Raw genomic sequence first — 14899 nt, forward strand, 5'->3', positions numbered from 1 at the left:
TAAAGAAGCTTGATGTGTATTAGAAGTAAGAGAAGCGATGCTACACTGCAGACGTCTGAGCACATCTAGCGTTATCTACGGAGTACACAACACACTTAATTGCAATTTTTTAGTAATTTCCACTTTGAGAAGGCTTTCTGTCACAATCAATTTCATATTGTGAATATTTTTATATTAAATTTACGATTCAATAGTTAGCCAATTTTATGCTATTACGTAGTTAATTGAAAGCCGTCAATTCCAACGAACAGAACGCAAATGTGTTTACAACTGTGAGTGCCTCCCCGGGCAAGTTCGATTGACGATTTACTAAATTATGTAATCAAGTACCGTACATATAGATGTGTATAGAAATTAATTCGTAATTTAGTTTCCTGGTATTTTGCTATCTCCCTTCTTTTCATATTTCATGATCTCTGACATGGTAACAACACAGTTATTTTAGACTGTGGTAATAAGTCGAAACCGATTACGACATCACCCGTGTGAGATGAGGCAGTACTATATAGTAAACAAGTCAAACAATCCGTCTGTTGACCACTTTTTCATAAGTTTTCCGATTCTCTGTCAATAAAATAAATAAATAAATGGATTTAAATTCAGCTAAATAGGTCTGATGCAATAGTTTTAGTGTTACTTCTCGTCCAGGCCCACAAATATTCTCTTTAATATGCGGTTTAATATGACATCAAAATGTTACTATTGATTGTTCACATCATCACGAATAAATAGTGTCGTATGTTCGTGCACGTCCAAATTACGTCGTTTTCGTGTACAGTCATTGCTTACGCTTCCCTTTAAAATTCGCGCGTATAGCCCGGTAGCAGCTGTACCAGCCACCTTGCAGCGAAATTGCGAACTAACAGACCTTTTGGTTATCTCAAGGAGAAAGAAGTTTTCGCATTTCGTTATCCCTTTCATGATCTTCTGTACGATAAAATAATTGATGTATCACAGACATTTACATCTAAAGTGACGAACTGTACAATGTTTTTCTCATAATTAGGGGGAACAGACATGAGTACAATTTTTCCTGCAATGTGACCGCTGGTGACTGAGAACGTTACACACATGTGGTGTTTACTAATACAAAGCATATCATTGAAATAAATTGAACGTTTCACCTCTCATACCCATGTGCCAATGATACATCTATATTTTATGTAATTTATGTACATAGCTTAGTTAATAACTAGTAAAAACGTAAGTTGTGACAACAAGTTCCGCTTTTCGTCATTAGAGGGGGAAATGGCTAAGTTTCGCCGGGCGAGGTAAAGACGGTGGTCGCAAGCTGCATGTAAACAATTGCAAGCTGTGTCCATTTAAATTTTTGGGACATTTTGGAGATGAGCGAAAATGGATGCACTCATCTGATAAGTTTTAAAGCTTCTAAGGGAACCAAGGCTTACAAAATAGTGTATTCTTGCCTCGTAGCGTGCTCGTCAGCTGAGGCCCGGAGAAGAAAGGTGCGTTCGTGACGGAATGTCACTCAGAAAATTGTGTATGAAATTGTTCATTATACGTTATTCGTAGAAGATTAAATAATTTTTCTCTCATATACCATTAAATAGTGAGCAGCAGTTTCATCCTTATCTCTGGGTACCAATTTCTTGCATTCGTACTATCAGAAAAATAATGAAATTTCTGTTGTATACAGGCAATAGCAAGTCAGTGTACGGTGTGCAAGTACGGTGGGCCTCGGTTACATTCATGCTTGCATTGTATTTATTTTGGGTGTATTGTACGTGGTCACATGCAGGAACATGCGAAAGTGAAAAAACATTTCTTAGGTAAGGAATCGTTACGGGCCTGTTTAGTATGGTATAAAGACCCTAGCCGTTTTGTCAGTTTACTGATACTTATTTTCAATGTTATGATTACAGCTGTGGAACTAACTTATGGAATGGTGATGTGTTTCCATTGTGGCGACTATATTTATGATAAGGAATTATCTAGTATAGCACTAGAGAAAGATGCACAAGTTTTCAAGAGAATTGGGCTGTCTGTACCATACAGACCATGGGAACCGAGTGCATATGATATCCGTCTGCTGCGAAATAACCCGCACAGAAGGCATATACTAGAGGACACAACCATTGGTAAGATATTATTCGCTTGCTCTAATCTGCATCTGACTTGCACAGTCTTTATACTTGACATGTAATGACAATAATATGGTTTACAAATACTTCTGCGACTGGTAAGGGGAACTATCTTTGTTAAAATAGCATTGCTGATGTGTAGTAATTTGTGTCAAGCCACAAATATTCGCTTATGTTACATGCTTATGTTCAGTCATTTTTCTCATTAACTGTGTTATTCCACAGGTCTCAGAGGCCTAATTAACTTAGGCAATACATGTTTTATGAACTGCATTGTACAAGCATTAACTCACACACCTTTACTGCGAGATTATTTCTTAGCAGGAAAACATGTTTGCCAGTTTCGTGAACAACCTGGTCGGTGTTTGGTGTGTGAAGTTTCTAGGCTCTTCCAGGAGGTATGATGCTTGTACTCAGAACTTAATATATGTCAAATATTCCTGATCTCTTAATATTTGTATATATTTTTTGTAACATGTGAATGTTCTATGTGCGTATAAATATTCCAAATTCTTTGGGAAGCAAAATACATGACAGCATAAATTGTGGTACGAATCTGCACCAAGTCTACCAGTTGAGATGGTCATCTTTACTTTTCCTGTTTTGTGTGTAAGTTTTCATTCGACCCGCTCCCCACCCCCTCGTCTCTCTCTCTCTCTCTCTCTCTCTCTCTCTCTCTCTCTCTCTCTGCCAAGAGAGAGTGATTTTTACTTTGTCGAAGAATACTTTTTAGTACATTGCTTGTACACGTGATATAGGAGGACAAGGGTAAACAGTTAATTTATGATTAAAATAATCATTGTGGTCACCACAAACGTAGTGCATAATAATATAAATTGGCTTATTATGTTCCTTCTGCACATGGTAGCAGTGGTTTTTAAGTGAGACTACATGATAAATACAAAGTAAATTGTAGTGTGAAGTGACACAGTACATAATTAACAGTATTTGGTAAAAGAGGTTATGTATTGTGATGATTCAGAAATTCACAGACAGGGTATAAGCAGTAGTCCAGCAAGAACTGTTTTGACTTTATGTTAAATGTATGTATTGTTAAAGAAATTTTAAGTAAGAAGGCATATAGTTGTGTAACATAATACCAGTATGATGCACTCCCCTTTTGCTCAAGTTTGTATTTATTATTTTTGTGTGTGCTTTAGGTTCAGCTGCCTAGTTTCAAATGTATATGTATCATAGTTATGTCTGAATAGGTTTTCTTTTCTTTTTTTTTTTTTAAATATGCTCGCTGTTGTGAAACAAACAAGGCTGAGGCAATATTTTCAGACCGTTTAAAAGGGGTCTACAGGAATATCGACATTTAGCTTCTGTTATCACCCTGTTAATCTTTTTCTGTATTATTTTTATTAGGTTGTGGAAATCCCCCCAAAAAATGCCATATGCTGTACTTCAGTCATTTCTTTATACTACTATGGTACATTGCTACCAGCTTGTATTTTTTGTGAGAATCCTAACAGGATACATTAGTGTTTTCAGTTTTTTTTTTTTTTAATATTTAGATTGGTAAGGTGCATCTCCCACTTCAGATCCTCATTAATATGTATGCCTAAAAATTTTCTTTGACTGACATTTGAGACATTTTTTCCTTCAGTGTTGAAAACAGAATTTGCAGGGAATGACAAACAGGAAAAGAATAGTTATCAAGTGAATGATGGATTATGGTGAACTTAAAACATAATCATTTAAAAACAAATGTTTTTGTTTTCAAAATAACTATATTCTTCAAAATGTGCGAGAAGAGAGAAAACACATCAAAAGTTCTGTATGAAGGATGAGTCATCAATAGGTACTTAAGCAAGACTGAGAGGATATCAGGCTTTACTCCTCCCATTACTTACATTGCAGCATGGACATTCCATAACCTTACCTCCGTTAATGACAAATGCACAAGTGAAGAAAGACCCAGCAAAAAATAAATAAATAAATAAAATAAATGGAGTGTATTCTTAGCTCAGTATGTCACACAAATGTGCTTTTCAAGTGCTTTTCTTTTGCTCGGGTACTAGTTTGCATGCTTTTCTGTTGCTTGGATACTAGTTAACTTTACGTTATTAATAGACTTGATAATTCCTCAGTGACTGACCACCAGATATTTTTCTTTGTATAAGTATTTCATTCTACATTGTGGTGCATCAAATAAAACAACAAAACATGGCATACCAGTAACAGATATTAGTCTAGGCCTTCACTGAAACTGTCTTTACTCAAAGACCCTTCTATAGTTTTCCCTGAAATAAAAAAATCTGAGTCCAGCTTTAGACTAAGAGTATGATATTGGACCCTTCCTGAATGTTGTGGCCGAACAAACTAATCTGTTGCATAATGTGAGGTCTAGGTTAAGTTGGAATGTTATAATTTGGTTGTGAGTTGGGCCAACCAGAAAATATGAAAGTGAAATAAAGGTTATTGTAAGAAACTGATGTGTAGCATAATGTTTGTGTCACATTTAACACACTTTGCTATATTTCATGCACTTTTCATCATTGAAATCAAGACTTTAAGGAAAATTCAGAAAACAGATCTTACATAATAGACAAGTCTTTGATGAGTATTCCAATGCATATTATTACATATATGATATGTAAACTATGGAAAATGAAAGGGGAAGCCCATTTTGTAACTGTTACCCAACTTGATGCTACAGTCAGTATCGTATCCAATAAGAATGTATCTTGTTGTTACTTTCCTTTGTGTATAAACTACCAGAGCTCTGCCCCCCCCCCCCCCCCACCCCAACAAAAATAAAGAACCCCCCCCCCCCCCCCAGACTCGCATTTGGGAGGACGACTGTTCAATCCTGCATCCAGCTGTCCTGATTTAGGCTTTCTGTGATTTACCAAAATTTCACTCCTGGCAAATGCCGGGATGGTTCCTTTGAAAGGGTATGGCCAACTTCCTTCCCCGTCCTTCTCTAATCCGATGAGACTGATGACCTCACTGTTTGGTCTCCTCCAAAACTGACTGTAAGAAAGAAAATGAAACCTCACATTTTCACAGCCCAGCATAGCAAACCATTTCCTTCCTAGCAGTTAGTTGTAATTGAGAAACTGTACATTGTTGTTTAAAAAAATATATAGCCCATGACCATCTGAATGTTTATTAGAGTATTGTGTATAAATTTGAAGTGAATTGGTCAAGAACTTATTTGAGATTTTTGGTTAAACAATGGGTTGTCTTTATGTAGTAGTATAGATCTTTTTGGATGTATGTATATCATTAATATTAAAAAAAAATATGTAGCCTATTGCTGTCAGAATGTTTAAAAGAGCATCATGCAAAAAGCCAAAGAAGATCAGTTAAAAAGAATATGTTGCCTATATTCCTCCAAACGTGTATTACCGTATCGTGTAAAAATTTGAACTAGTTTAGTGAAAGAACTTTTTGAGATTTTTGGTAACAACATTGAACACAGACTTCTCTTTATATAGTAGTACGAGTAAGAAATGAACATTTTCTGATGTGTGCGTATCTGGACCTTCGGTATTTTAAACAAATGTTGTTTTGCCTTGTTAAAAATAAATTGCCTGGTCTTGTTTCAGTCTTTCATAGACCAGTCTGTGGAATAGTTTTCTTACCCATGTACCTGAAACAAGATCTTTCAGTGCTGATAAGTTATATTGAGAGTTCACATGACACAGTTACGATAGCCCAAATTTTGAAACGTAATCAGTGAACAGAAATATTTGTTATACAGATTGAAAAGTTGACATGACGTGTGGCAGTGGGAGGAAATGTTCAGAAAGACATGAAATCAACAGATTTAGGAACTGCTCTGGCTCTTTCTGTAGGCAGAAGAGAAGATTCGAGGGTGAAAGAACCTTGTGGGGTTAAAGGTTCAGGAGTAGTAGGAGACATTACCCAAGAACCTTGGTTAAGGGAACTAAATAGCCGACACTCACCATATAGAGAAGAGGTACAACTAAAAGACCATTGTCTGTGGCTACCAAGGCTGCACTCGGCCTGTAATTTTGATTATCCATCCATTTCATTGATGTTATTCCATACTGGATTTTCCATTGTTTGAAACTAAATAGATGAAATTAAAAGGAAAGAATGGATTGTTCATTTTATATAAGATTATAGAATAATGATTTGGAAGTGCCAGAAAGGGTAAGACAACCCTGTTTCACAAGCATTTAGCTTTATACATCTAGATAACATTTTTATCTTCTTCCTATTTTATAATCAAACTACTCAATAGCTGATCATAACTTTATATCAAACACAACTGTAGAACTAGCATTATTAGGTGCCTTAAAAACATTATTTATGAATGCTTAACATGTGGGTATATGAGACCCATCTTTGCAATCACTAAAAATACATATTTATTTTACTGTACACATCAAGTTTTATTCATTTAATACATCGATACCAAACGACCAACAATCATATTTACAGTTTTGCTTTTGATTCTAGATAAAAACTTAGTTTCTTAAGCTATTGAAGTGTGATTTTTAGTTGTTGCATTTTCGTGTAATCCTACTTACATCTGAAATTGTCGTCTTGAAATTTTCCACATTTTCTTGTGTATGACACTGGTGTTTTTGACCAATGATGTTTCTAGTTGCAAGCAGAAGTTAGATGAAAATGCAATAAATGAAAGTCTCATTTCAGTTGCTTAGCAAACTACCGTTTTAGAGTTTTGACCAAAATGAACATTGTAAATATATTTGATTGTGGACCACTGATGCCTTAAATGAATAAAACCAAATGCAAATGTAAAAAACACACATTTTATTAGTGACAGAGACAGATTCGGAATATTTTACATAATTATACAGCAGTTATGGCCACCATAACTGCACAGGTTAAAAATGTAATCTCTATAAAATTTGCTTTGATAATTCTTTTATTGCTGTCATGTATTAAGCCATTCACTATGGACATTGTTGTTAGGGTCTTCAATCCAAAGACCGGTTTAATGCAGCATGCTAGTCTATCCTGCGCAAGTCTCTGTTGTATCTCTCCATAACTATTCCAACCTTCATTCATTTGAACCTGCTGACTGTAGGCAAGCCTTGGTCTCCCTCTTCTATTTGTACATGTCACCCATGCACTTCTCTCCAGTACCAAATTAACTATTCTCTGATTCCTTGGTATATGTCCTAACAAGCTATCTGTTCATTTAGTCAAGTTGTCCCATAAACTGCATTTTCCCCTAATTCAATTCACTACCCCGTTATTTGTTGTTCAATGTACTGAACTGATGTTCAGTATTATTCTGTAGAACCACATTTCAGAACTTATTATTTTTTTCCTGCCTGTGTTTATCATCTGATTGTGTGTAACTACAAATACTTTCACGAAAGCCTTCCTAATACTTAAATTTTTTTGTTTGTTACATTTTTTCCCTCCCTCAGACGATTTTTCTTATTGCAAGTCTGCATTGTACATCTTCTTTATTTCTTTCATCATCAGCTTTTTTATCCTCAGAGAGCACAAACTCATCTACTACCTTCAGGAATTTATTGCCAAAGGTAATTATCTCATCATCACTTAATTTAATTATGCCACATTTCATCATCTTTGTTGTACTTTTGTTGATCTTCATCTTATGACCTCTTTCTCTATCCATTCTGTTCGTCAGCTCTTCTACGTCTACATACATACATGCGTGCATTTGGGAGGATGATGGTTCAAGCCCACATCAGACCATTCTAATTTAGACACATCAGATGAATTCGCAATTGCAAATAATGACTACTGGGAATGGAATGACGGTAATGAAAATTTGTGCCGGACTGGCACACAAACCCGGATTTCCCATTTATTGCGAGCAGTCGCCTTACCATTTGGCTATCCATGCATTACTTATGCCTGACCCAAACTTCCATATGTCATCAACCGGGTTCATGTTCCACTCCACCACAAATTTTTATTGTCGTCATTCCATTCCACAGAAGATGGCAGTCATTGTCCACAATTGCGAATTCATCTGATGTGTTTAGTTAATGTCTTTGGTCGCTGCCGTGCATCGTCATCAGAATAACACCAGAACTGCAATTCATATCCTAATTTAGGTTTTCCGTGATTCCCCTAAATCGTTTCGGGCAAATGCCAGGATGGTTCCTTTGAAAGGCCACGGCCGACTTCCTCCCCCATCCTTCCCTAATCCAATGGGACCGATGACATCACAGTTTCGTCCCTTCCCCCAAATCAACCAACCAACGTGCGTATATACTCCATAAAGTACTGTAAGGGGTTACCTTGTACCACAGCACCGCCTTGCAGTTGGGTGAGGGAAAAATGAATCTCTATATGCCTCCATACAACTGCTAATTTACATCGCCCTCATAGTTCTTAAACGAGATGTACCTTGGCAACAATACAATTCTCCTGCAGTCAGCTGCAAATGTCGGTTCTCTAAACTTTCACAATAATGTTTTATGGAAAAAATGTTGCTTTCCCTCCAAGGATTCCCATATGAGTTCACAGAGTATTTCCATAATACTGGGTGTATCAAAAAGAATCATTCAATTTGGCACGTTTATATTTCTGATACTAATAGATTAGATTAGATTAGATTTACTTTCATTCCAATTGATCCGTAGTGAGGAGGTCCTCCAGGATGTAGAACATGTCAGAAAAACAACAATACATGACAAATATTTACAACTCAAACAAATAAGCTAATGTACCATTCCACAGGTCCCAAGTGGAATGATCGTCATTTTTTAATGAACACTATTGAAAGTCATTTTACAAATACTAATGCACTGAATTTAAAATAAAAAAGTTTTTTTTAAATTTATTTATAAAGTAATAAACTTGTAATGCAACTACTAAATACTTATTTACAATGCAATGAACACATTACTGCACTGAACTGGGGCACAAGTTAGATTGTACTTACACACACACACACACACACACACACACACACACACACACACACACACACACACATATTTAGAATGAACACATTACTGCACTGAAATTGTGCAGATTTTATATTGTACTTATATATACATACACACAAATCAGTTGGTTCTACTGAGAAATTCATCAATGGAGTAGAAGGAGTTGGCCACCAATAAATCCTTAGGCTTCTCTTAAACTGAATTTCATTGGTTGTTAAGCTTTTTATGGCCGCTGGCAAGTTATTGAAGATGTGTGTTCCTGAATAATGCACACCTTTTTGTACAAGACTAAATGACTTTAAATCCTTGCGAAGATTATTCTAGTTTCTAGTATTGATTCCATGAATTGAGCTGTTGGTTTGAAAAAGTGATATATTTTTAATGACAAATTTCATTAAGGAATAAATATATTGGGAAGTGGTAGTTAGTATCCCTAGTTCCCTAAACAGGCTTCTGCAAGATGTTCTCGAGTTCACACCACATATAACTCTTACTGCATGTTTTTGTGCCCGGAAAACTTTAGCTTAGCTTGATGAATTGCCCCAAAAAATAACCCCGTATGACATTATGGAATGAAAGTAAGCACAGTATGCCAGCTTTTTCATTTTTATATCCCCTATGTCTGACACAATTCGCATTGCAAATAGAGATTTGTTAAGACGCTTCAGCAGTTCTGTGGTGTGCTTCTCCCAGTTTAATTTATTATTAAGCTGTAATCCCAAGAATTTAACACTGTCCACTTCTTCTATCCGCTTGTCATCGTATGTTAGACGTATACTCATGGGACACCCCTTACAAGTTCTGAACTGTATGTAGTGTGTTTTTTTCAAAGTTTGGTGACAAAGAATTGGCTAGGAACCAGTGATTAATGTCCACAAATATTTTATCAGCTGACCTTTCTAAGACTACACTTGATTTGCTATTTATTGCAATGTTTGTGTTATCGGCAAACAAAACGAACTTGGCTTCTGGTAATGTTACTGATGAAAAGTCATTGATATACACAAGAAAAAGTAAGGGCCCTAAAATGAAACCTTGTGGGACCCCACATGTAATTAGTTCCCAGTTGGATGATGCCTGATAGCTTGATACATGTCTCTTTCCTAATAACAGCCTTTGTGTCCTGCCAGAGGTATAAGATTTGAACCATTTTGCAGCATTTCCTGTTACACAATAATGTTCTAATTTACTTAAAAGGATATTGTGATTTACACAGTCAAATGCCTTTGACAGATCACAAAATATACCAGTTGCCTGCAATTTTTTGTCTAATGAATTAAGCACATTTTCACTGTAAATGTAGATAGCCTTCCCAATATCACAACCATTTAGAAATCCGAACTGTGACTTTGACAGTATGGTATTTGAGATAAGATGGTTATAAAGCCGATTGTACATTACTTTTTCTGAAATTTTTGAGAATGCTGGCAAAAGTGAAATTGGACGGAAATTCGATGCTATTTCTTTATCTCCCTTCTTAAACAGTGGCTTAACTTCAGCATATTTCAACTATTCAGGAAATGTTCCACTGATAAATGACTGGTTACACAGATATCAATATAATGGAAGGAAACATTCCACGTGGGAAAAATTATATATAAAAACAAAGATGAGGTGACTTACCGAACAAAAGCGCTGGCAGGTCGATAGACACACAAACAAACACAAACATACACACAAAATTCAAGCTTTCGCAACAAACTGTTGCCTCATCAGGAAAGAGGGAAGGAGAGGGGAAGACGAAAGGAAGTGGGTTTTAAAGGAGAGGGTAAGGAGTCATTCCAATCCCGGGAGCGGAAGGGAAAAAAGGACAGGTATACACTCGCACACACGCACATATCCATCATGTGCGTGTGTGCGAGTGTATACCTGTCCTTTTTTCCCCCTAAGGTAAGTCTTTCCGCTCCCGGGATTGGAATGACTCCTTACCCTCTCGCTTAAAACCCACTTCCTTTCGTCTTCCCCTCTCCTTCCCTCTTTCCTGATGAGGCAACAGTTTGTTGCGAAAGCTTGAATTTTGTGTGTATGTTTGTGTTTGTTTGTGTGTCTATCGACCTGCCAGCGCTTTTGTTCGGTAAGTCACCTCATCTTTGTTTTTATATATGGTTACACAGATAGCTTAATATGTTACTTAACTCAGAATCACATTCTTTAATTAACCTTGTTGATATTTCATCATACCCACTAGATGTTAATGATTTTATGATGGATATTATTTCTGCTGGGGTAGTGAGGGTCAAATTTATGTTATGGAAGTTACTTGAAATGTCTGGTCTGAGGCATTCCATAGCAGCATCTACAGAACCTGACAACCCCATCTTGTCAGTAACAGTTATAAAATGTTTGGTAAAAAGTTCTGCAACACTATACACGTCTGTCACCAATGTATCATTTACTCTTAATGCTATTTGTCCCTCTTCATGTCTGGTTCTACCAGTCTCCTCCTTCACTATATCTCACATAGTCTTTATTTTGTTATCTTATATGACTATCTTTTCCGTGTAATATATTTGCTTTGATGTCTGTATTACAGTCTCTAATATTTTGCAATATTTCTTGTAATGTGCTATAGCATCAACATCGGAACTGTTTCGGATTGACAGATACAAGTTTTCTTTTTGTTTTACAAGGTACCCCTATTCCTTGAGTAATCCATGGCTTCTTTGTAGACTTTGCTCTAACCTTGGTAAGTTTTGGGGGAAAAGTGTTCGAATAAGGTAAGCACTTTATTAGCAAAAGTGTTATATTTTTCATTCATGCCATGAGCACTGTAAACATCAGTCCAGTGAATGTCTCTGATGAGTGTCCTAAAATAATCAATTTTTGGCTTATTGATTACCCTCTTGAGCTCAGATGTAACAGATTTTATATCATGTTCAGTATTAACATTTAACAGAAGGAACTGCATGTCATGGTCTGGGAGGCCATTGACTATTGGTTTTGTAACATAATTTTGTTCATTGGACTTTTCTATAAAGATTTTATCAATGGCTTTTCGTGAGCAATTGGCTAACATAGTGGGGAATTTTACAGTGGGAATTAAGTTGAATGATAGTGTTACTAACTCAAATAAGTTCTTATTGGGAGAGTCTTTAAGGAAATCTACATTGAAATCACCAGCAACCACCATTTCTTTGTTTTTGGTTGTTAAATGGGACAGTACAGCTTCAAGGTGGTTTACAAACAGATTAAAGTTACTTGCAGGTGCTCGATATACAGTTAATATTATGAAGGATTTTTTGTGAAATTTTACTTCTGTTGCACATGCTTCCATATGCTGTTCTAGGCAAAATTTATGAATGTCTATGTTCTTAAATTTATGACAGTTCCTGATGAATGTGGCAACTCCTCCTTTCTCCATTTCTGATCTACAAAAGTGAGACGCTAACCTAAACCCTGTAGCACTTAAAAGTTCTATACCAGTCGTCACATGATGTTCAGAGAGGCAGATTATGTTGGCTGGGTTTGAAGACTCTAATTCATCTATGCAGATAATTAATTCATTAATTTTATTTCTCAGTCCTCGAATATTTTGATGCAATAAAGATAGCTGACATTTCACACTGACTGAGTTAAAATTGGGTAGAGTTAAAATGTCTGCTGACTGTTGTAAATTCTTAACCAATAGCTGTTTATGCTGATGTAATAAGCTATAATTATGTGTTTTGGTTTCTTTCTCAAACTGAAGGTTTGTCTCAGTCCTAACCTCTCTTAAATTATGGTTTCTTTCTGTCGTCGCTATCCTAAAAGAGGGTCTTTTCTGAACCCTGTAACTGCTGGTATTTTATCACTCATGACAGTGCCTGTCCCCTTTAACTTTCCTGCTATTTTCCCAGCCAGTTTACCCTTCCCCTTCCTGTTGAGGTGAAGGCCATAACCTAGTATAATCCCACCTACTGAGAGAATCAACAGGAACTACACCATTGTGTGACCCTGCACCCGACGTAAGCAGCCGTTCCAACTCCAAATTAACTCTCTTGACAGAAGAGTTCAAATGAGGTCGGTCATGGTGCCCAAGAACAGATACAAACTCAACACTAGAATGCTTCGATGCTGATGCAGTCTTTGCCAGGTCACACTCTATACTGTACCCAGGATCTCTGTCAATAGTATTACCTGCCCCACCCACTATAACCACCGTGTCTCCCTTAGTGAAATCTTTGCAAAGTGATCCTAAACCCTCTGTCACCTGCTCTAGACCAGCACTAGGTTTAAAAAAAATTGGTGACATGGTATTCTGACCCTAGTTCATCCTGCAAAAGTTGGCCAACACTTCTTCCATGGGAACTACCTAACAACAACACTTTCTTTCTCTTCACTGATTTCCCTACATTCTGACTTTTCAATTTGCTGCTGAAAGTTTGTTGTGCCCTGTCTGCACCTGCAACTGCTTGATGCTCCCCAGCTTCTAACTGAACCAACAGATCAAATCTATTTTCCAAATTCAGCACGAAGCTGTCAGACAAAGTTCTGGGCCTGTTCCTCCTGTTGCCTGTTGCCACTTCCCACCTCTCTTTACCCTTCTCCCTCCTTAACCTGTCAAGATCTCCCCTTGCCTTGTCTTACTCAGCCTGAAGGGCGGCAATTTTCCCCTCCTGTTCTAGTATCTTCCTATCTCTACTACAAATCCTACAAAACCACTGATGGGTCTCATTTACTTCCCCTATTCCCACACCACTACATTCGCCCACATGGAAAAAAACTACAGTACCCATCACACCAAAGCCCCGACCTAACAATTCTACGGCAAGTCAAGAACTTTTCACTCATGATAAAGGTAATAGAGTATTAAGAATAAGTCAGTTAAATTACAGATAAACACGAAAATGTGGTTCAACAAATTTGGCCTATACGCAACTGTGTGTAAACAAAAACAACAGTGCAAAGTTTCTGAAATAGCAACTTAAACTTTACGCTACTTTCCGGAAATGCTAGTTAAATTATGAAGAGGTATGCTACAGTTAAATTGCTGGAGAGAGCAAAGAACAACTAAACGAAATTCTATAGATTTACTGCGGCAAAACGTAAACAGAAAATACGACTGTACGGTCTTTTTGCGTTTTCTACTATATAACATAAATAAAAATGAATCCTTTAATGGTACACTTAAAAGGCACACTAATACACCTATTTACCAAGTAATCAATAGTAAACTATATGTTTTATAGTCTAAAATGACTTAACTTTACGAGAACACCAAAACTCGCTCTAGTCGCCTGGCTGCAGGGCTGACTGCAAGTCAGCATATATACATAGGCAATAATTTTGTTTTTTGGTGAAGTAGAATCTCAAAAAAAATTTTTTTGTTCCTTTTCATAGGTGTTCAATACGCCCCCTTGAAATGTGTGGCATATATCATTGCGGTATTCAAATTGTTCCCACACTGCAGCGAGCATGTCTTGAGTTATAACATCCACAGCTGGTGTTATGGGCTGTCTCACTTCATTCATTGTTGTTGGTAATGGAGGCACATAAACAGAATCTTTTATAAACCCCACCACATGATAGAATCGCATAGTCAGGTCCAGTGATCTTGGAGGCCAGTAATGTAAGGCTGAATCATTTGGTCCAGTGTGATAGATCCATTGTTCAGTAATCCTTTGAATTAAAAATTCCTGAACTTTCAAATGCCAGTGTGATGGTGTCCCATCCTGTTGGTAAATGAAGTTGTTCGAATCAGCCTCAAGCTGTGGGAAAAGAAAGTTCTGAAGCATATCAAGATATGTGCTTCCTGTAACAATTTTCTTGGCAAAGGAAAATGGAGCATACACCTTTTCCTGTGAAACTGCACAAAACACATTAGATTTTGGAGAGTCCGTCTCCTGTTGTACAACTTCATGTGGTTGTTCCATACCCCATATTCCGGTGGAGTGTTCTTTGCTGTTAGTAGTAGTTTATCCTGTAGTGAAGTAGAAG

The 14899-nt window shown here is 36.8% G+C and overlaps 1 protein-coding gene across 1 annotated transcript in view; it reads left to right on the plus strand.

The window, feature by feature from the left end:
* Window positions 1-874: 874 nt before the first annotated feature.
* LOC126458582 (ubiquitin carboxyl-terminal hydrolase 22) overlaps window positions 875-14899 on the plus strand; it is a 140157-nt gene continuing 126132 nt past the window's right edge. Inside the window, exons 1-4 of the mRNA XM_050095718.1 lie at window positions 875-1466; window positions 1658-1790; window positions 1884-2099; window positions 2328-2500. Of these exons, the coding sequence (XP_049951675.1) occupies window positions 1347-1466; window positions 1658-1790; window positions 1884-2099; window positions 2328-2500 (642 nt within the window). The 5' untranslated portion in view covers window positions 875-1346. The remainder of the gene's footprint in view (window positions 1467-1657; window positions 1791-1883; window positions 2100-2327; window positions 2501-14899) is intronic.

This window comes from Schistocerca serialis, chromosome 2 (assembly GCF_023864345.2).
Source record: "Schistocerca serialis cubense isolate TAMUIC-IGC-003099 chromosome 2, iqSchSeri2.2, whole genome shotgun sequence".
Classification (NCBI taxonomy): Eukaryota; Metazoa; Arthropoda; class Insecta; order Orthoptera; family Acrididae; genus Schistocerca; species Schistocerca serialis.